General features: G+C 40.3%; 1 protein-coding gene across 5 annotated transcripts in view; it reads right to left on the bottom strand.

Annotated features, from left to right (window-relative positions):
• st6galnac5b (ST6 (alpha-N-acetyl-neuraminyl-2,3-beta-galactosyl-1,3)-N-acetylgalactosaminide alpha-2,6-sialyltransferase 5b) overlaps window positions 1-23924 on the bottom strand; it is a 59400-nt gene that overhangs the window by 19853 nt on the left and 15623 nt on the right. Inside the window, exons 3-5 of one of the 5 annotated variants that reach the window (XM_051076941.1) lie at window positions 17345-17754; window positions 16095-16202; window positions 13211-13788 (exon numbers count right to left, since the gene is read on the bottom strand). The exons of 1 other annotated variant lie outside the window; for it this stretch is intronic. In XM_051076941.1, the coding sequence (XP_050932898.1) occupies window positions 13545-13788; window positions 16095-16202; window positions 17345-17754 (762 nt within the window). In that variant the 3' untranslated portion in view covers window positions 13211-13544. Of the gene's footprint in view, window positions 1-13210; window positions 13789-16094; window positions 16203-17344; window positions 17755-23924 lie in introns of those variants that run through there. 3 more of the 5 variants (XM_051076945.1, XM_051076944.1, XM_051076942.1) reach the window with 3 other exon arrangements.

Here is a 23924-nt window from a genome sequence, read left to right as displayed (position 1 = left end):
TATATTTTACGGAATTTTTGTGACATACTTTTCTCAACTACTACTAAGTAAAAGTAAATTACAGAAGTGATGTGATGTGATAGATGATTATGTTATTGAAAACTGAATATTTTCTGTTTCCACTGCATTAAAATTTACTGTTTACAGTTCAAGCTCTCTAAGCCAGATAACGCTCACTCTACAACAGTGTATGGAAATGTAAATCAAAGCCTACAAAAGACGAAGGAGTTTTAACTGTAGAAGAAAAGTGTGTACATGACATATCCAAAAATATACTATACTTTAATGTGGTAATTTTACACAATTACCAAAAAGTCTCCCAACTCATACAACCATATGGTAACACTAACACACATGAGGTCAGCGTATAGAACAATTAGGTTTAGGCATAAAAACAGACCTGGTTAAGTTTAGGCAAAAAAAAGTACCTGTTAAGGTTCAGGAAAAGTGGTTTTGGCTAAAAGAAACAATAGTAACTGTGATGTTCTAAACAGGAACCAATCCCAGGTCTCTCACGTGAAGTTCTTATGCTTGTTTGACCATCCACTCCAGCCACCTTCTAGTGTGGACTTTTTCACTATTGATACTACACCTACTTAATAGATGTCATAATTACTACAGTGACTGGGTGTTGCTTCACAAGAATACTAAAACTGGGGTCGTAATAAAGTGCTTGCACAAACAACATATGTGGTTGTTTTTTATATGAGGACAGTCTCACAATAACACACACATCTGGTAAAAGCCAGTCGACATAATCTGTTGCTCCCCACTCAAAAGATGGTGCTACGTGTGCTGACAATGACATGATGGATGGACTAAGATCTACATTGACTCTATGCTGGACAGTCTCTCAACAAGGGACAGGAACCAACCACAGGGACCAGTCAAGCACTGCTGGCATGAGAGGGCAGTTTTAATTGTGGATGATGGACTTCTCCTGCAAGACATGAGGTTATTTGCCTGAAAGAACAATTCAGAAAAAACAAAAGCCAACAAAAGATGCACCATTCAGTAGGAAGTCAAAAGTCCAACAAACACAAAAATCCAAGGAGGGGAGGTAAAACGGTCCATGTGCATAACAGCCAATGGATTTTCGTTCTGGAGTTTAGGTTTTTACAACCCTCCGTGATTCTTTAACGCATCACCGTATGCGCATGCGCCTCGACTATAACAATGACGTCAGACGCCGACATTGGCATACCGTCGCGAGCTCAGCGCGGTGTCGGAGGCGTCATGGGTTGAAATTTAAAACCCCGGGCAGCGAAAATGCCCTTGTCTGCAAACGTGTCTGAAAGTTTAGAGACACCGTGACGACCGCGTCCAACAACAGGAGGAGCTCTGAAACTTATTCAGAAAAGTAAGAGATGCCTCTGATTTAACCGCGAGTTAGGGTGGCGTAATGTCATTGCCGGCAGGTGTGTCGGCGCGTGTCAGGCTCGGAAAGGCTGTAATTTATTGTGTTTGTTTAGAATAAACAATTAAACTGCGCTGTGGGAATGAAGGCAGCGTGTTACATACTGTTTTTATCAAGCGTCCATATATATTATCAGAGCGGTGTGTGGTCGCTCAGAGGGACACGGAATTAACGCGCAACGCTGTAGTCCTTTATTAGTTATGAACGGATTAAATTAAGAGAGAAAATGTGTTTGGAAAATGGAAAGAGGCCTACACAGGTGGGATTGAATGCGTGCGTTGCACCCGCCACCAAACAGCTGCTGCATTGTAATTCACCTGAGCATTTGTGCTTCTACTATGCCTACTAAAGTGCTTTGTCTGACAACATTAAACATAGGATTCCTACAGAGCAGCCTTTTTATTAAAGAGTAAAATTCTTTTTAACCAGATGCATTGTTATATATCACCACCAGACACCACTAACAAACAGCAGAGTTGCTGGATAACCACTGCCTCAATCTTTTAGTTTGTGTTATTGTGTGATTTAAATAAAAGTAGCACAAACTATTTAACCAATCAGACAGTGGTATTTTAGCAGCTCTATGTTTTGTGAGGTAAAATTCCTGTTTTTGTCAAGAGTTTATTTACAGAGTAAGCATGGTCTAGCCACTGGGTTTTCATTTTCTCTTGCACTTGATTTGCTCCTGTTGATGAAATCACCAGTGTAAGTGGCATGAGATTGACATTGCACTAGAAACTGACACGGTTTTAAGATGTTTGTTCTCTTTGTAAAAACTTTTTGGGCAGTTGAGTCATTTTGATGATATTCCTCCTGTTTGTGCCTCTTTTCCCACCTCTCCAAAATACCACGCAGAGTTTCAAGGTTGAAAAACAACACACTATTTTAAAAAAATTTTTTTTTTAAACAGGACAATGCCCTCTTGTAAGGTGTAGGGGAAAAAGATGCCAGGAGAATTTCGTCCTTTAAAACTCACCCAGAAAGGTAAGAATTGCCTGTAACGTAGCTAATAGCCACGTAGCATAGTGACAATGTCATTGTGGTCAGGTGTGCTAGTTCCTGTTAGGCTCATTAACTTTAATGTTTAGAGTAACCTGTTTAACAGACCTTTGCAGCATATAATGTCCTGTTTTTTTTTTTTTTTTTTTTTTTTTTTTTTTTTTTGTTGTTTTAAAGTTTCCATAAAGTCTGTACTTTTTTATATCACACAGATATTAATTGGCTTGAGGCTTTACTTATTCTACTTTACTTATTCTAACAAGTTTTTTTTTTCTTTCCACAGGTAGATCTACGAACCAGTAAGGCTCATTTTTCTTTTTCTTCTTTGTGGTTTTGAATGGTTGCTGTGCCGCTTTCTCACAAACATGCACACTGACTTTTACATTCTCCCCTCTCTTTCTCTGCTGTGTATTGGAGGTGCCTAGCCATGGCTGCTGTGTTGTGACTATTTCTGCCTAATGAGATTGAAATGATTGAAATGTTTTGTGCCTTGCCTTGAATGTGCTTTGTGCTATGCTACTTTCAGTTTTTTTGACAATATGATCATCCATCTATTTCGAACATGGCCACCGGTTCGTCCAAAATGGCCACCCTATTTGTTTCTGTCTTTGTCTATTTTTTCCTTTCTTTCCCTCTCTCTGTTGAGCTGACCTTTTAATTGCGTTGGGAGGGATGGCCTCCCAACACAATTAGGGCATTTAGAGGTCTTTTGATGTTTGGATAGTGCGGTTATTTAGAAGATTGCAGAATGGTTGGAAGCTGCTTTTTTTTTTTTTTTTTTTTCTTGGCTTAAATGGATAGTAGGAGAGGACTGGTTCTGGTTTTAATTTTTGTTTGGAACTGCTAAGCTAATGATGGTGTGACCAGGAATAGTGCTGAGCCTGAGGTGACTCTCTCAGGGATCTATGGAGGATTAGACAGGTTTAATGTTCACTCAGGGGAGATGGTTCACTGGTCCTTGAATTTTGAATTTCTTTTGGCTCGAGTATATGTAAGGCAGGGGAGGTTTTTGTGTACAATGATTTTGTGGTGTTCTAGTAGATGATTGTTGTTACAATGAGTGTCTAATTTAGCCTGTTGGCTGTGTAATGAAGATGCTTTGTTTTGGCTGTCATGACTATATGTCTAAGTTTTGATCAATATTTGTGCACTAACGTTTTCTTTGTAGGTAAATCTACAATTGGTGAGTACCTTTTTTTTTCTTTTTAATATTTATATATATATATGTATGTATTTATTTATAATTCTCTTTATAATATTGAGCTGCAATTTTTTGTGTATTGCTCAGTCTTACTCTAGATTTTTTATATTTTGACTGTTGCTAAAATCTATTAGGGCTGTATGTGTTTCTTTCAATGAATTGGGTTTTCTTGCCAAATGCATCACCACACAAACACATTTACACTGTCCAAGCTTATCATTAACATTATTTATTTAAAAAAAAATAAAAAAATTAGACTCTATAAACCCTTGAACTTATTGTTAAGGAGAAAATTTAGCTTTTAATCATGCTCTACCTTTTGATTAGCTCTGATGGTCAGAGTTTTGGGTCAGTCCACGTGTTTGTCCGTCCAACTTAGCTGCATTTCAGGCCATGCATTTTTTCCCTATCCCTCACTGGTTTGTCTTGGCTGCTGTGCCCATCTACCGATCTATCCATTCGTCCACCCGTTAGTTTGTATGATCAGTTCTGTTTTTTCCTGGTGAATCTACAATCAAGTAAGTCCTATGTTTGCTTAATTATGGCTGCCAAGCCACCCCTTTCTTTCTTCTGTCTCACATGAACATGCACACATACTGATACTTACTTGTTCTCTATCCACTGTCTTTTTCCCAATTATCCTGTTGTGTATTGAGGGCCGCCGTGCCTGACACTTATGCGGATACATGCACGCACACTGATACTTATACTCAGTCTCACTCTTTTAGTCTTTGTCCCTTTTTCTATCTGTCTCTTTGTCTTTGCTGTTGTTTGTCTTTGTCTCTGTATGTCTCACTTTTTCTCTCTTTGTTTGTCTCTGCCCCAATGAAGCCTTAGCATTATGTACCACCTAAACTTTGGGATCACATACACAGCCAGTAAGAGCTTAAAAGCGGCTTATTACTTATTCTCATTGCTCATGTTTGCTATGGTTTGTACAGTGTAGTAGCTGTTGCTGTCAATATTAAACAAACAAATTCTTGCTAGTTTCATAAGTGGGGTTGTTTTACCTGGTTCCATTATTCCATCTTTGGATAGTGCAGGTACATGGTGTGATGAGGGTTGTCAGGTTGATGTAGATTAATTGGAGATCCTAAGTGAGAGAATTTCATATACTGCACATCAGTGTAGTTATGTTGCTGTCAGTCATCTCTGCCAAAATTTTGACACCACATTTATATTTATGGATTTTTAAATTAAAGGCTGTCTTGTTTTGTTCTGCCAAGTTTAATTCCAAATGAAGACCCAAGTAGAACCAAAGTTTTGTATCCGTATTTATATGCGTGACATTGGGAGGCCTCCCAGCTGGGGAATTATCATACCCCTGCAAAGCGTTAGGCCACTAGGGTACGGTTGCATCACTTGCTGACGAGATGCTCTGCAGCATCAGCTGACACAGGATAAATTGGGCAGTTTTATACGTACATAGCATTGTCCTTTTTATTGCTTGGTAGATGGTTACCAGACAGTTGTGTGTTTGGGCTCTCTGGGATGGAGTAAACCTGGCCGAGAGATACAACTCGGATACCTCTGATAGGAATCTGAAGAAGCTTCTGGTAACCCGATTTGGGTATATTCCCTTAATTTTCAATCTACTGGAGGTGAGGTTGGTAGCAATGATGGCTATGAAAACCAAACTGATGTCAAGTGTACCAACTTGTCACCATATTTTACGGTTTGCTCCTACTCCGTTACCTGACGTATTGACATTATGTGAATTAGAAACTTAGGATGAATTCCAGAGATGGTGTTGGTGTTGTTTTGAGGCAAACACATAGGAAAGAATTAGAACTCTGAGACTTTGTAAATAGAGCCAGATGCTGCAGGGAGAGTACTTGGGGTAGATGAAGTATTGCCATTGTTAATGTGGGAGGAGATATTTACAGTAGACCGCTATAATGAGCTAAATAAGTGACAGCTTGTATGAAGTGATATTTCCATTGTGGAAGACTACTTCTATGATTTCTTTTGTCCCTTTTACTGTAATTTTGTCAGCAAATTTGTCACTTGGATAGTGAAAACCCTTGTACTTAACTGTATAGTGTTCGATTATTTTGTCTTTTTATTTGACCACTTTGCATATTATCGTCTTTCTGCAGGTCCAAGACACGTGGCTGGTAACCTGCTAAAATGACGAAGTGGGTTTTGATATGTCTGAACCACATGTTGGATGGCATCTGAAACTCTCCCCCCTCACCTTTCCAACATCAGCTAACAGATATCTGTGTTACCCATTGTCTGTAACCTTCCAGAGTTGAAGATCTGATGGACACACTTCATGCCAAAATTTGCCAGCTTGGAGAGTGATTCAGGATGAGGCTTAGTCCAGTGTCCTGGTTTGTTGCACAGGATGCAGCATTCGCCTGGTTGTCTAGACCAGTGTTTCCCAACCTTTTTGTGCCGCAGCACAGCCGCAGCGCTGTCTCACTTGCAGTATGTACTTTACTTTACTATGTACTTTCGTATTTAGCGCAATACACACACTGGTTGGGAAATACTGGTCTAGACAACATTCCTCCTCACTCCTGATTCTGTACCCACCATAAAGTCTCTCCATCTGCATTAATTCTTGTTTGGCTGCACATAAACAATCTCACGTCATTGTACTCAGGTCTCCTTTTCTCTTCATCTGGCTTTTCAACATTCACTGCTGCTCTTGTAACATCTGCAAAGGGGGTGATTTCCTAATTTGGCATTATTGTTTTTACAAGTTTGGTAGGATATAGCAGTACCACTGACAAAGCAGTCAACTTGAGGTGCTTGTCTCTGAATTGTCCAAATGGTTCGACAGACTCTTCACATTGACATCTCTTCACACTGACCTTAAGTCACTGTCTACAAATTTGATTTCTGACATGGTTGGACAACTTGTCTTCAGAACTAGTTCTGAGATTCTACCCTGGCAATGCCAGAGTGAGAAGGTCTGTCCTGACAGAATCATCAACATTTGGAGCAAACTTTTACACATTTTCTCCAAATTTGGCAATCACAACCAGGAATGAGCTAGTACATCTTAACACCACAGAGAACGAGGTAAACAGTCGACTCATATCACATAAGAAGGCAAGGCTTTTCTCCTTCCCCTTCTTCTCTGTGTGTGAGGGAGTCTGTGCTGTAAGTAAAAATATTGTAAATTTAGACCTTGTTGCTGATTCTGTCTAAAAGCTGTACTTGTAATGGGTAAGCAACTTGGAGGTGTTTTAGAAATTGGAAAACCACCTAGCCCTATCAGTAAGCGTATAGACTATAGACCCCCACTGGGTTGTGTGCTGTGGTTGTGCAGTTTCCAAAACCAGACAAGGATTCCTCTGGTTTTTTGAATCAGCTGGCCATTGTATGCTATTATGAGACACATTCTATAGTTGGATGTAATTTTGGTAAGAAAGAAAGCATGTTTAACATTACCACTTGTGGATGGTGTGAGTCTGAAGAATTTGGGTGTATCAGGGTCTGGCATTTCATATTGTCTGCTTTGTCAGTGGTCCACAGCCACATCTTACCAAACACATGAAAACAATACCAAGTTAGACAACTGCTCCCTTTGCAGATGTGACCACAGCAGCAGTTCAATGTTGGAAGGCTGCATGATGAGAAAAGGAGACCTGAGGAAATTGCAGTGGGATTGTTTGATGTGCAGCCAAATAAGGGTTGATGTAAAGAGAGGAACTTTGGGGAAGCTGCAGAATTGGGAGCTGAGGGGGAACTTTGTCTAGACAACTAGGTGATAGCTGTTTCCTGTGTGGCAGATAAGGACACTGGATTAAGCTTTGTCCCGCATGACTCTCCAAGTTGGTCAGTCAGATTGTTGATTCTGGAAAGCTACAGATGATGGGCAACACATGCACCTGTTAACTGATGTTGGAAAGGTTTAAGCAGGAGGGAGTTTCAGATGCTATCCAGCATGTAGTTCAGAGCCGTCAAATCCTGCTTCCTCATCTTAGCAGGTTGCCAGCTCTGTGTTTTGGGGATATAGACAAACAAAATTAAATTAAATTGCAAATTAAATAGTCAAACAAAAGGTGAAATCAAAGGATTGAACGCCACATTTTTTTGTCATCCAAGTGACAAACCAAGATGCACTGAGCATAAGAGCATCTAGATTCAGGAGCTAGATAATGTCACATGTAAAAGCAGCTATATTGTAATCTTAAGTATTGGGCCCAGTATGACCCAGGGAGAGGACATTATTAGAATCAGTGTATTCCTGACACCAAGATTTCTTATATAGCAAGAAGGTCAGCTGTGTGCACTCAAACCCTTATTCAGTTCTGACACTTCAGCCCTTTCTTAAGAGTCCTGTCATGCAAAACTGACAAGTTGCATCTTCTTGGAACCCAAGTACTGCAAACTTTTGCACAAACTCTGTACCACCTAACCAGCAATGGACTCATCACCTACGTCCCTCAAAGTGCTTACGAGGCTCTTTCTTGCCATCAGACTTGCCACTACTCGACACAACACAACACCTATCTGGGGAAAATGCAACCACAACATAATTGAGAGAAGGATATTCTGTAACTGTATTTGTGATGATGATTCTCTGAAGTGGGTATTCAGCCCATAGATAATGTAGTATAACTCACTCAACATTTAAATTCTGTATTGGTATCTGAAGTACACACATGTGGGATATCAAGTAAAATCATTGCTTATTTCCTAATTTGTTTGGTTTTCGTCATTCATTTTTTAGTTATCATGCACACCGTAACAAAACACAACACTTGTTTGCCTTTGTGAAATACACAGTAGTTGTATAGTAGTTAAACAAACATTGACAAGTTGCTGAGTTTCACAACCTATAGTTGTGACCCCAAGTGTAAAATGCCCTAATAAAGTTTAGTGGTCTAGTCCTGTGAAGAAAATGGGAAACATGACATAGGTGACATAGCATTGTATCAGCAATTCATTTAGTAGACAAAACACATTGTGGGAGAAAATTGAATTATTAAAACAAACTAAATGATCTACCTCTTTCACCAGTGTCTTCCTCTGATGTGGTTAGAGTCACATCCTTGGCAACTTTGCCAAAGTGGCTCTCTGATGAACTGCTGAACGAGGTAGCGACTTGTGCTGCTGCACAGTATGTCACTCTGCTCTCAGAGCTCTCTACTGTTTTTCTCATTATCTGTGATCCAGAACAGGGAGGCAGTAGATGAAGAGAAAAGAAGAGCATGTGAGGGTTACAACATGGAGACAGCAAGGGTTATTCAGTCAACACAGCATGTAGAAATTTAGCTGAAGAATTCATTCTACTCAAGTAAATAAACATTTGATTATCATTCTACAACCACTTGACCACAAGTATTACATGTCAGAGCAAAATACACTGAGTAAGGTAAAATTCTGATCAAATGCCACATTCTTCTTCAATGTTGTAGTTGAGGCAAGCAAATCATTTTTTTTTCTTTACCTGCAAAGCACCTTGTAGTGTCATTTGTTGATGCAGTTGGTGCCATTTTGCCATTAAAACATTCCTCAAACAACTCTAGTCTGTAGTAAAGTGTTTTTGGCTGAAGGTATACAAATGAAATGACCTGTTTTTCAACATTCCAGGGACAATGGAGCATCAGTTCTATTCCAAAGACAGTGTCATTATGAAGATCATTCTGTTCTAAAAACTGTTGGAAGATTCTATTAAACTTTTTTAATCTGAGAAATTAGGGTCAATCGCTTGATTTACAGACTGTTTTCAGCAGTTGACTGCTTTCTAATTTAAGATTCAGCAGGAGGGATTTGTTGAAAATGGAAAATGAAGCCAAAAAGCACAAAGTTGAAGTACTGGTTTTATGTAGATGTCGAGCCAACACACAAAAATACTCAACAATAGTACTACAACAATATTGTAATGAACCATTAGAAATCTGTTTCTTTGACTGTTTTATTTTACAATTTCCACCTTAAGCACTCACAAATTAATCTTTAATGTGCTTGATCCTCTGTCCTTTAGAGAACTGTCTATAGGCTGTGGCTCTAAGCATATGGGCCTGGCTGATCCCACTGGGGTGTCTTAGTGACCTGTTGGTTTAAGATGTATATCACATACCATCATGTCCCTTGTCTGGTTCTCACTCGGGACCCTTGTTGAACATTGGCCTCTACCTCTTCCCTAATGTTTACTAATCTTGTTCCAAAATCCAGAAAAATGCTTCCTGAATAATGTTAATGTCAACAAAGAAATTTAAAAAAATAGTGATGTGCAAAAATGTAAAAGTATAAACATCAAGTGAGAAACTTATGGGAAGTTAAATGTCAGTCTTGTAAACCTGTTAAAGAGAAAATCATTTCAGTTTGACATTTACATCTAACAGTTAATTTAATTTGATTGAAATTGAATGTGATTAAGGTGTAGCAAGCATTAAAGGACTTGCTATTGCCACCATAGTTAAGTTTGTAGTGGTTTTTAAATAGTCCATGTGATTGGTAAAACATCAGAATTCACCATATGAATAAAGATGAAAGAATTAATACAACGATTAACCATTAAATTAATGTTTCATTTTGCTCTTTTCTCAGTTCAAAAATAGTTTTACTCATGACACTGTTAAGGTGCTACACCTCTACCTTATGCTACACTTCTATATCTACATCTGTAGTATATACATAACTACTTTTATCAAAGACAAGTTTTATTTAGTGGTTTTAGGTTGTGGAGTCTGAACAGAAAATGTTGAGTCCAGGTGAGACCACCAGGTGTCAGTGAAGATTCACAACACAGTCCTGTATTTAAATAATAAAAGGTTCAGTCTAACCACTTGTTTTAATGGATCCTGGCTATAAAAAAAAAGGTTAGAGCTGATGAGACTTGGTGATATGTTATGAATCTAAGGGAGAACTCATTCATGAATTTGTAACTCGAAAACATTTTGGCATTATAGGATGATTGTATATTACAGCTGATAAAGCTCAGCTATTGAGAACAGGGCAGATCTGTAGGTTAGGCAGTTTCAGACACCATGCTTATCAGCAGCAGGTATGTGGCTGCAGTATGTGTGATATGTGTCACAATGAAAAATACTGACGAAGAGATTAAACTGGGTTTATCCTGCTGCTCTGTTTGAATAGATGTTGCATCAAGTGGGACTGGAACATCAGTAATGGAAATTAAGAATCTGGAGATTAGGGCAGATATTTATTCTTGAAGAAAAATACAAGGTATTACCATTTCTCGCACTGTCTCTGATTATGTTTGAGATAATTATAATTAAAACAGCTGAAAGCCCACATTAATATGTAAGGCAAAGTTTTTCCAGTTAATAAGAGTTACATTCATAGCATTAAACAGTAAATAGGGTCTCACCATTCTGTTAGTACAGACTCTGACTCAATTAAAATGCTGTACTAAACAATTCACCAAATATTTTAGTGAATATCCGGAGAAAAGCCAGTGTTTTCGTCACCACACCTGATTGCTGGTGTTATATTACAAATACTTACACTTTTTTTTCACGTATCACTGCTAAGAAATTATTAAATATTTGCATCTGACAGTCTTCATTATACGTGACATGGCATGACATGAAGGACTGATGTTAAATGTTATAATCATTTGAAAATGGAAAGGCACATTCTATTTATTTTTGCACAGAAACATACTGAGTCTCGACACCACTATTTAATACTGAATCCAAATGTGAATTTTATCAATCATTACACTCTAATATCTAGTTTCTACAACATCACAGGGCTCACACAGAGTTTTGCATCAAGGGGCTGAACCCAGAACATCTTAAAGGAACAGTAAAACATTTTGTTTTTTTTCTTTTCTTGACTTAGATGAGAGGATAAATGGCATTCTCACACCTGAATGATAAATAGCTTAGTTTAGTGGGACTTAAAGGATAGAAACAAGGGGGACCAGCTAGCCTGAGGGTAATAAAATCTGCCTGCCAGCACCTCTTGTGCTCAGTAATTAACACAACTGATCGTGTTTGTTTGTTTCCTGGGGTTTTGTCATCATGACACTGGAGACACTACATGAACTTACTGCACCTAGACAAAAAAAATTGACTTAATATGGGAGTTATGTTCCTAAATATATAGATCTCAATTCAAACAGCAATGCCTGTCGCACCTTTGGCTCTAAGCACTTCAGTATCCTTATTGTCTCTTGATGTTTCCAAGGTCAATGAAAATCATGATGTGGCCCCAAGCGTGTGTTTAAGATTGCGACAGCAGGCTCATTTGCAGTCTGATTGTCCTCTGAAGCCTTTAAAATCCAACCTTTCTACCTGAACGGCCAGTAATTGGTGTGCAGAGCACACAGCGCAGATCTGAGGAGCAGCCAGTGCACTTAGCATGACACCCCAGCACTGCATGGGCTTTTCTCAGAGCACCTGAGAGCTTTGCAGAATTAAGATTCCACCAGAGTACAGGCTCTGATGGTAAAACCTGAATTAACACAGGAACAGGCAGCAGTCAATGCCTTTTTTTGCAGGACGGCACATCTGGGATGCTGCAGTGGTTGCACTGCTCCTCTCACCCTGGAGATACGGTTGGTTAGCACAGTATAATCCCTTGCTAACAACCAGCTCTCCTCTGTATGCTAGAGAGGCTGAGACAGAAGCCCGTGGGTCAGGATGGAGGAGGTTGCCTCAGACACTTTGATGTGATCATTTGTATCAGTGTTACAGCAGCCGACTTGCTCTGTTGTCAGGAGAAATGCCTTTGAGGGCTTGTTCTGACATTTGGCTTTAATAAGAGGACAAATCATGGCCTCAAGTATCAGACACATGGCTGGCAGGGTCTTTCTGAAGGGCCATCTGTTCTGAACCAGAGGGTTTAAAGAACATAATTTATACACAGTATGTAAAAATTTCTACACGTGGTCTAAGGATTCGCATTTTCCTTTGACTGACCAAATTTTCACATTTTAATTTTCCACGTAACTCTTCAGCCTTCTTCAGGGATATAAATCTGGTGTAGAAATACTACATTCCTTTAATTTATTTTTAGTATGAATTGCTACCAACTTTAAAAAACATTTGAATATAGTGTCTCTCTCTAAACAAAGAAGTCCCAAAAAAACGCTCTAGATGTCACAAGGGATGGCTGTGGCTCAAGAGGTAGAGCGAGTCACCCACTAAACAAGGTCAGTGGTTCGATCCCTGACTCCTCCAGTCTGTGTACCGAAGTATCCTTGGGCAGGATACTGCACCCCAAGTAGCGTCTGTGTATGAATAGGTGTGTGAGTTAGAGTGCTATATTTGTGTACGTGTGTGTGTGTGTGTGTGTGTGTGTGAATGGGTGAATGTAACTTGTAGTGTAAAGTGCTTTGAGTGGCTGACAAGACTGTATGCTGTGGTTGTCTTATTATTCATACTGCCTCACTGAAAAGGGATAAATTAAATAAATTAAGAGTTGAAAAAATGAAAGATAGTGACTCTAAAAATATCACAATTAGGTTTGAAAAACAGAGTGTATGAATTGTGTGTAAATGCAGAATATAAATTCCTTCTCAGGTCATTAAAACCCCACAATCCCACAAACAATGCTGAGAACATGACCTCAGTGTCCTCAATGAATCTGTGTTCAGCTTTAATGTATGAAAATGGATCAGTCATACTCCAGTTAATGCAGCAGTGTACTGTCTCATCGTCTGTCCTCTCTCTGACAGCTCTAGTGTTATTAAAGCAGCTCTACACAGAGTTAAAAAACACACTTGAGCCAACCCCCATGGCTTTGATTCCAGTATGAAATTCATCCTATTATAGTTACACTTCCAAAACATTGTTGAGGCTTTGTGCTGCTATTATGCAATGATCCCATTCTGCCAAGCTGCTTAGGCAGTCAGCTAACAGCCCACAGCAGCAGGCCTGCTCTGTCCTATTGCTGTCTCATGTGTTCACATTGGTCAGAGAGAGAATCTGCACGCTGGCAACTGTCCACACACACATCCAACACTTCTGGGGATCATCTCTGGAGTGAGTCTCAGGATCCAGCTGTAGCTGGAGCGTACGAGCTGTTCGCGCTGGCGACTGCAGCGGCAGGCTTCCAGTCTGGCTGGTAAAAGTGAATGTCGAGGGTTCGAGCCCACTTTGCAAATACTGTCTTCTCTGTGATGAAGCGGTGGTGGCTTCCACGTCGACTCCTCTCGTGGGAGAGGTACATGGAGCACTCGTCGGGCCCCAAGGGTTCGTAGTAATGATACGGCACTGAGGGATGGGAGGAGGACCTACATGGGAAGCAGAGGAGATGCGAAGAGAGAGGAGTAAAGCATGAAAAGGCATGAAAGTCAAAGTATGAGGGAGGGATGTAGGGAAATAGCGAGGGGGTAGTTATGTGATGGAGTGGGGGAGGTGGAGGAAGTGAGTCACAGTGGGGAAGAAATGGAGACAGGAACAAAGAAAAGCAGAAAGATCAGAAGAATCTGGGCTCACAGATGTGTTCATTATGCACCGTATTATTCCTCTGATACACTCAGGCACACCGAGCTCAGTGGAAGACTCAGTTACATGAGAGTCACTTCGGTCTGGCCTGTATTTCTCTGTGGATACCATAATGTGTCAAACAATCCTCTGTGCCCACACAGATCCACAAGAGAACAATATTAGCCAAATTATTCTCCTATTTCCATTGAACCTGAATGTCACATTAGGCACATTAAACAGCTGCGCTTTGTATTTTCAGCCTATTCAGAGAAATGTGTTACTTCTATTGTAAAATGTCAAAATGAATGCAATCTCTGGTGCTAAAATTCCAGTCATTCGCCTGCATGACTGCATGGCAGTAAAAGACTCTGAATTTGTCACTGCAGGGTGTAAATGTTACATTGTCATTACAAGTTGAAGACATCGTTAAAGATGCACCAGACAAGGTTTTTATGCTGAAGCACTCCCGTGTCATCAGCACACAGTAAATCAGTGTGAAGCTGCAGCAGAAAGGGCGTCCCACCCTCCTCATGCACTATTTGCCCCACTCGATCAAACAGGAAGTGACAAACTGAAATTTTAAGTCCTGAGGAGAAGGCATTTTGATGGTGTCTTGCATGTATAATTTAATAGATAAAACTGGGTGTTTGCAAAGAGTGGCTGTTCGAAAGAATTTTTTAATGTCTTGAAGATTTTCTTCATAGTTTGATTATTATATTTGATTATTGATATTTATTATTATTTAGTGCCAATGTGTTCCCCTGTAAGTATAATTAACAAGGTGAGATCATACTTTTTCATTTTGCTGAAACATACAGTGGAGCTTAAAAGGTTGCATCTTTGACTTAAAAAGTTAAGGACACAATAATCTTGGAATTCATATGGTTTAAGTCATTTTAACACTGTTGCTAGGAAACTGACAAACATTGCTTTATTTCTTTCAGTTATGGTTCTGTGTTCTCTGAATTTCAATGTCAAATGCAAATGATTAAAACCAGTAATAAAAATTAGCTTTCATTGACCTCAATACTTATTAAAAAAAAAAACATCATGTAACAGTACAACTTGTGGACCTTGAGCTTTCACTTTGAGTCTCACTGAGGGACGTTTAGATGAACTACTCTTAAGAACATGTTAAGTGCCCTGCTTGAAGACACCAATAAGACAAAACAAAATGAAACAACAGCAAGGAGACAATCAGTTCATAGTTGGATAATGATGGCCAGATATATTCCAGCTTATATGGGTGTATGTTATGCTTTCACTTGATGTATATTGTAGCCTACTTTATATGACATTGTGTAATAGGTTTTGCTGTATGTTTTACATACTTGTTTATATTTTATGTATTTTAGTATATCTAATGTTCAAAACTGTGTGTTCCAGGCTTCACCTGAGTTTAAAGGTGCTATATGTACATTTTTTTGCCAGTATTACACAGCCAATGTTAGCATTAACAGCTGTTTACTTAACAGTCTAGAAGAAACATTTCAAGTTGAAACTTCATTCCTTTACTCACCAAAACCTGTCACCAGTGTTAACTCTTGTTTCGCCTCTATCCCTATCACTTCTTTTCTTTTCCTGAAGTTAGCTTGCTAACTGACTAGCCCTGGTCCATCCAGTCTTGTAATACCATTTGTGACTGTGAGTTACTGTAGCATTCAGTCTGCCCTCAGTTCAACATGAGAAGATGATAGAGTAGCACTGACCAGAGTGTATTCTAACCTCTTGTCCTGTAAATGCAGTTATGGCTCAAGTAAACAGCTGTTAATGCTATGCTGGCTGTGTGGCAATGGCAATAACTTACATATAGCAAGTTGTTGAAGTTAAAGTAGATAGATGTGTTAATTGACCTAAATAAATGAACAAAATGTATCTCACAGAATGGACTGCTTGTCAAACTTAATGCATTGTTTATTAGAAGCAGATATCAATATTACTATTTTATTTTTGCTATTTGTAGCTTCTTACTAAGGGGCAGATGAAGTGGTAGAGAGGGAGCATTTCCACTGATCAACCAGTTCTGATGGGGCACACTGTCACCTTTTAATTAAAGAATCCTGCTACGCAACTACAAATCTTAGATTTAAAAAAAATCATTTGATTCTACCTGCAGAAGTCAGGTGGCACCATGCCATACACGTTGAGCCTGTCACACAGCTCCAGGGCTATGGCCATGGTGAACCAGCCGGTACTCAACCAGGAGTTGGAACTCTTCCTGGAAGACAAGAGAGGATCACAAGGCTGTCTTCTTCAGTTTTAAGAGATAAATAACGATGAAGGCAAAAAACCTCTAATGCCCACTATGGGATTAGTGTTCACATATAAATGAGTCTATATGAGGAGCTAAATTCATGGCAACAAAATGTCTTTGTTTGGTTCTTTTGTTACTATTTTTGTTAACTCATATTCAGTCAACCAGTGCAGATACCTGCACTGTAGATGAAAGAGACATCAAGTATCAAATGGAGAATCTTACATCTGTTTCATAGAGGGAATAAAAAGAAAGAAATTCTTTTGTATGTTGACAATGTACATTGAAAATGTCCCAAAAGTGCAGTATATACTGTATATTATATTTATAATGTATTATAATACAATAAATAATATAATAATATGTAAAATGTCCTATTTGGGTTTCTGCATCAAGACCACAAGAATCCTCCTGATACAAATATTCTGGTTGATAATAGTTTCTTACCCTCATTTTAAAACAAAAATATTTGTGACAAGCTTTATACCAGCCTGTCAGAAAATAAACGGCTAAGTAATACTAATGTCTCACTAAAGCGATTTTGGCTTGGCAGCTGTGGCACTCCCTCGCCTAAAAATCCTGATGCTGTTGAGCAGAGTGGCCAACCACTCCCCATCAATACTGCTTAAAGAAAAAAAAGTTCACTGGCTTCACCCTCCTCCATCACTCTGATTAATGCTTACTCACCATGTTGTTTTTTTTGCTTGTGGAAACATAGTGTCTCTGAAAGGCTCCAAATGAAATCAAAATATGATTTTTAAATATGGTTGCACTACATGGAAAAATACTTTGCAGTGCTCCCCCTAAGCCTGACATCAGTGGGGCAACAGCGAGCTTGTGATACCAAATCAAAGTCCTTATAGGCCTTCCTTATAACACCTCTTATCAAATCCCATAAAAATCTTCTTTCAGAGCCGTTTCAATCTAAATCCTGTTAATAATTATCCTCTCAAAAAGTAGTGTAGTGTGTGGCGTTCTTGTCCCTCACTGCAAATTTCACTTTTACGTGGCTAAAACTGATGACAATTTTGTATGTGTGTTTGTGTGTTGTTCCCTTCCTCGTATTTGCATTTCTTTTCACATGCACAGATTTGCTGTCCATGTACCTGTCGATCCCTGTTTCCTTTTTAAATAGTTCATCAAACTTGAGCATCTTGATCCGAGAAATAATGTAGACTTTCAGTTTGGGCAGCAGCTGGTTTAACAGCCTGAGGTTGTTGTAAACATGGCCTTTTCCATCCCTTCTCATGCAGCTGCTTGGTCCCCAGAAGATAAACACTGTGTCTTGGCTCACGTTGAGCAGCTCCTGCCGGCTCCGCAGCACCCTCTGCAGGCTGGAGTGAGCTATGACGCGCAGACTAGTGCGCCAGCCAACGTCCCGCTGATAGCCTATGTTAGGAGCATCGTTCATACGGATGACGCACTCAGAGTGATCGATTTCTTCACCCCTTTTGCTCCCAGTCAGCTGGCCGGAGCTGGTCACTAGGGCGCAAGTCTTGCAGCGCATCTTCAGAGACTGTGGAGGTGAAAGATCACAGGTCAGAAACCATAGCAGTGTCACTCTGAGAATATCAAGGACTGGCTGTGAAACAGTGATAATAATCCAAAGTACCGTTTTATCAAGCATTTAGATTTTCTCTTTTTAAAGATTACAGTATGACATTTGAAAAGCTGTGAAAAGCTGAGGGTGTCCAAACGTTTCTCACCATGTGCTCAGACAGCATGATCACATTGACAGTCAATGGAAAGACACAAGTAGATACAAATTTGCGTGGGGTGGTGTGAATTGACACTTCTGTGTGAACTGAAAATGTTCCAATATGAGAGAAAAACTTGCTAATTTTGTGGGGTTTAACGAATCTGCTTTACTGAACCTAAGGAGATGAGAGGGAAAAGGAGCGAGCCTGGATAGAAATGACAGAACTGGCATTTCTGGTGAGCACAGCTGACGCCTGTATAAGCTGAAACATTTCATGGAAATCCATACAATATTTGTTGAATCATTTCACTTGGAACTAATCTCATGGTGGTGCTAGAGATTCATCCTCTGGGGGCCATGAATGCCTTAACAGAATTTCATGGTAGTACATCCAATTGTTGTTGACATATTTCAGTCTGGGCCAAAGTGGGTGCTGGCATGCTAGCAGCTCTAATGAATCTGCAACCTGTGGCCATCAAGGTCATATCATCGTTTAACCTTAAAGTCTGGCTGCCAAGGGGGAAAATCAATGACCCTGAAAGAGTTCAGTACAGTCTGTACAACAGCACATGTAGACACGACAAGGGCACTTACCACAAGCTTGATATAAAGCATGTCTGAAAATGCAGCTAAAAGTTTGGAATTTAACTCCAGTAGGCTTTTTAGATTTATATTCATAGATTAATGTAACTTTTTGTCAAAAGCACACACGCAATGATTACTTCAGACAAAAACAGCCCAAAATTAAAGTTGATAACCTGCCCTTTATGATTACACTGTCATCTCCATCCAAATAGGATGTGAGAGTAACTGGCACAGAATCGAGCAGCTAGACTCGTTCTGGTCTGTTCTGTCAGGTATCCTATTATTCAAATGTTCTGCGGCTTATTGTGGTTGACAGTACAGCAGAGGTTACTCTGTGCAGTCTTTTCATTTTGTAGGAATGCCATGAATACACATCAGCCTGTTAAGTCAGCCACAGTCTCAGAGTAATGTTCACTTCCAGAAAACAAGGAGTGTATGTACTGGTCACAACTGGCTCCAGTATAATATACACAGTTCACTGAGAGGATAGTTCATGTACCTTTGCAAAGATAGTATACAGTATACTGCAGAGCTGTTGTACTGGTATGACCAGGTATTCGTGTTGTTATGTCCAACCAGGTTTTCAAAGTTGAAAAAGGCAAGCTTGGATTGAATGATCCGACAGCAAAAACCCAGAGACTCTTCACATGAATTATTCCCAACCTTAATAGAGAGCTACATTGGCATTCTGAACTGTGCTCTGAGCTTCACACTCCATCAGGTTCTGAGGTGGGGATGTGTGCGTGTGTGTGTGTGTTTGTGGATACAGGTGATATTACCAGCACCACAGGCTGTGCTTCTCCCACTGCTATATATATATAATACTCTCCCACTATCTCTGACCCCACACTGAATGATTGCCCACTGTATGTGTATGTGTGTGTGTGTGTGTGTGTGTGTGTGGTGTCTGGGGATGTCCTTAAATCTTTGTGCAGAGTTCGATGTGGCCCCAGATATGTAATACAATCATGTTTCTCTGGCAAGAGTCTCCAACTGTCTAAAAAGTATCTGGATCCAAAACCTGTTGTAAACCCTTCTGTTCACACAAACATACAAACACACACACACACACACACACAATCACAGTCTTCATGCATTGAGAAACAGGTATTTTCATTCCCTAACACATTACCCAAAAAGAAGCCATTTCCTGTAGGAGTGTGTTTGCGCAGTCTGTGTGCAGACCCCCTCCCTCAATAACAGGTAGGCTGGAGTGAATTACACGCTTCGCTGCACAAACACACCCTCCCTGCCCTCTCCGAGAAGAAATCCCAGTCCTTTTAGCCGTTTCCTCTTCCACATACAACAGATAGAGAGCATTTTCCCCTCGGCACTGACCAAACAATTTCTCCCAAGCAAGTTTTAATGGTTTTAATAGTCAGGGAATGTGTTAAACTAGTAAAAGGCAATTGAAGGTTACATGGCTGGTGTGGCGTGGTTTAAAGTGCCTGTGGAACAATAAAAAATGTCCTTGACTTTGACGCTAAAGTTCCCCAAGCTTCTGACAGCTTGATGATGCTGGGAAATAGCCACTTATAAGCCCTGTGGCACAGCGAGAGAGGCTTTCAAAATCAGATGGAGAATATTTCAGATGCAGCTGAAGATGCAGCCCACAGACTGTTGAGTGAATGAATAAGTGAATGACTGATCAAATCAAATGTATGTAACAGGTAGCTGATAATCACCCTTGAATTGGCACAATGGTCCTTTAGTTTTGATGAACTCTTGCTGACACCCACAGACACATACTTACCGTCTGCACATTATCATGCGGGCAGAGGGACGTCTGCATTGATCAATACTGTATAACTTCGTAAGCAATACACTTTCCCGGATTAACACTATCTTAAAAAGGGAATAAGTTCAACTTCACTGGGCAATTCAGCGACTTCCAATGTGATGACAACTGGATTACACAAAGCCATGGCGTTCAGAGGGGGCAGCACAGGAAGAGTAAGCAGTTAGGAGTATGGCTCTGGTTCCAGTCCCAGTCAATTACCGCCCACACACTGACTCCAAACTCATCAGTATGATCCTGTTTATACGCTTCCCAGGGGGAACCCAGGATCATAATTGCTTTCAGAGCAAACCCCATCAGTCAGCCTCTAATATTGCAGTAGAGCTTTCAATGTGCCTAAAATCCTCCAGCCTCTGCCTGCACCACCCACCTCCCAGTTTAAGAAGGGTACAGAGTACAGGCGTGCAGGGTTGGGCAGAGGTCAGTGAAGAATCATGAGTAAAGAACAAAAAGACAAAGAGGCTCATATTACCATAATCAACCTTGGATTTAAAGGATAAGGCTCACTGCTAACAAATCCCATGAAAATAACGCCCCAAATCACTCCCTATTTAATATCTAGTGCTCTACGTTTTATGCCACTTTATTTTAGTGCCAGTTCAGTTCTCCAGTGACCTTAAAGATTCCTACAATGTAATAGAAAAACATAGTGTCCATGACATGTCTGCAACAACTTCACAAAGCAATTACTTCGGTTTTTGGTTTTAGTCAGTCATGAAACAGCCTACACATAACACACAAAATACAAAATAAAGCAAACAGCACATAACACAAAGTGTTACGCATACAATTGAAGCATCACCAAAACAAAATCTCTAAAAAAATTGAGTTAAGCGTCTGCTATAAGGAGCAGTGAATAAGGGAGTCAATTCAGACACAGGCCCAAAGCAACAGTGCACATAATATCTCAGTACTTTGAAACCCCCCCAGCCTGTCTGGTCCACTGGTCTCTACCAAAATCATAAGTCTTTAGAAATAGGTCAAAAATATGTGCTAACAGGCTAAATAGTTTCCTAAAGCAACTGGGCACTGTTTATCTGTTTTTGCAGATATTACAGAAACAGGAGCAAATTTTACTTTTAGGGACTATTTTTAGCTGCGGATGAGCGTTTTTCATCACGATGACTTACAGATGAGCTGGGACAGGAGCGGTGGTCTGTGGCACACAAGAACTAGCTATGGCAATACTAGTAGGATAGTAGCAGGAAATAATTAATCATTTGTTTTGTACTTTTTTTATGGGATGTGTACAGAATATGTCCAGTGTTATCCTTTTATCCTAATGGGGCAGACATCCTCAGATATGAGCAGAGGTGTATAACGACTCAGCTGTATTTGCTTACAGAGGCACAAATAATTCAGGTGTTGATCATTATCATTACAGTAACTGTACACCTTCTCAAGTGCAAGGAATTAGGCTAATGGCTCGACTGAGAGCAGAGGTGGATTAAGTGGCACCCGTTTCGCGGTGTGAGGGTTTAATGATTGGCACTGCTTTCTCTTGCTTGCTCGCTCTCTCTCTCTCGCTTTTTTTCTTTGCTCAGGGCCAATTAATTACACAGAAACCCTCCCGACAGTTGACATCTCATTAAGCTTCTCCTGGTGACACACATTCAAGTCGCAGTCCCAAACTTGCTCTGCTCTCAATTTGAGAGAATAAAGGCGAGATAATCAAGGCAGCTGTCCCCTTCTTCTTCTTCTTCTTCTTCTTCTTCTTCATCATGTCAACCTCAGACAGAGAGAAGGGGGGAGGGTGCTCCTCAGAGGACGTAGCCTCGTTAGTGCCAAGTTGATGGAGAGATGTGAAATAATACTGGTCTGGAAAAAAACATGATATTCAGGACTTCTGGCTCTGGTACAGGTTTTATGAATTAATAAGAAAGCACATCATTTTAAAGTATATTAGCATGAATACAAACTGGGCTATGTACCGTTATACACCGTTACTTTGAGTGGAATTAAGCACTGGATGTCCTGGGAATTCATCCATTAAGCAAGCTCTGCACAAGGCTGTTTATTTTTGTTTCCTCTTGTCTTTTCAAAAGTTGTCTCTGCGCATTAACATATCTATAAAACCGCTTAGAAGTGCACCTTAGAAAGGGGTCAACATAGGTAGGAACATTTTTTGCATAACCGCCTTTCTAATGACACTGATTTCTCTGAGGCTGACTGCATTACGGGCTGTCAGAGCACAGAGAGGTATCACCCATAATAAGTAGGTACATCATAAACTGGCACAGGCACAGTCCACATTCATGCTCTCACACTGGCTTTGTGATTAGAGCATACAAAGGCCAATGTAGATTGATTCTGCTGACAGTTCTTCAAAGGTCAACATCTCTTTAACTGGAATCGGCAAAACATTGGAGAAGGAGAGAGAAGATGAGGGAGCGAAGGAGAAGAATGGACCGGCTGTCTGTCTTCAGTGTTCAAACTCAAATGTGTGTGTGTGTGTGTGTGAGGATGTCTGTGTTTGAAAGCATCTATTCAGCTCTGCGGCTCTAATTACTGTAGCTTGTCAAAGAAAAGGAATACATATTACAGGAGGACATCTCACACAGAGACATAAAAAAAACCTGCAGACAGGGAGAAGCCTCAACAATATCCCACATAAATGTGCACCATAACTTTGAAGTCTGAATGCACAGTATATAGATACGTGGGTCTCAACTCTTCTGTTTTCATTTCACCTTTAAGCACTGAAAGGACTGAAAGGAAAAAGCCAAATGTTTAGCCTTTAACTCTCAGCCCCATGAAGTAAGACAGTCTTAGTGATTAATGTGTGCTGGGTGTTTTTATGACCCCTTGGGTTGAGATATAAATGAGCGAAGCAGTCACAGACCACCACCCACCTTAGTGAAATTACAGCCCATGCAAACTAGATATGCACAGAAGTTAATGTAGGCCATAAACAGGGTCCAGCAGGCACATTAGATGGAGCTCTCCTCACGTTTTCCAAGCATCCCGGCTCTGATGAGGGCATAAAATTTTAACGTGTCTGGCCATTTGCATGGGGTGGGTTGTCTACATGAGCGTGCCAGTGCTGAGTGACTGTGTGTGTGCGTGTGTGTGCGCGCTAGAGTCAAAGCCAAGATTCCCTCCAGCATCAACAGCAGCAGCAGACCTCAGATGACCCTGAAGGGAACTGTGCAGACCTATCCACCCACTCCACAGATCCTACAGCAGGTCTGCTCTGGTTAGTCATTCTCCAGCTCTGACAGAGAGTGCAGCAGGCAGCAGAGCTGGAGCCCCCATGGGAAGGAGGTGGGGGCAGAGTGGCACTAAGCAGTATGAAAATGTCGCAGTGTGAATCCGTCATGAATCAGCCGTCAACCAGATGGAGGTGGACAGTCAGGGAGAGACTGTGAATAATAAACCGAACTGAAGCAGCTGCCTCTCATTTCTCTTAAGAGCTCCTGTAAAATCTGCAGATGAATGTTTCTTTTTCACTGAAGTTGAAAGGATCTGATGAGGCTTACAACATCTCAGAGGAGCGCCTGAACTTTAAGAGCCTGGCTGAGGCTCTCTCCAAACCAATGTCAGTCTCTTCGTCGCTCTCATGACACCGGTCGTCAAGCAGTGAGAGGCAAAATGCAACCAATAC

Source organism: Lates calcarifer, linkage group LG17, assembly GCF_001640805.2.
Source record: "Lates calcarifer isolate ASB-BC8 linkage group LG17, TLL_Latcal_v3, whole genome shotgun sequence".
NCBI classification, from domain to species: domain Eukaryota; kingdom Metazoa; phylum Chordata; class Actinopteri; family Centropomidae; genus Lates; species Lates calcarifer.
This window is presented reverse-complemented; position numbering and strand designations above follow the sequence as displayed.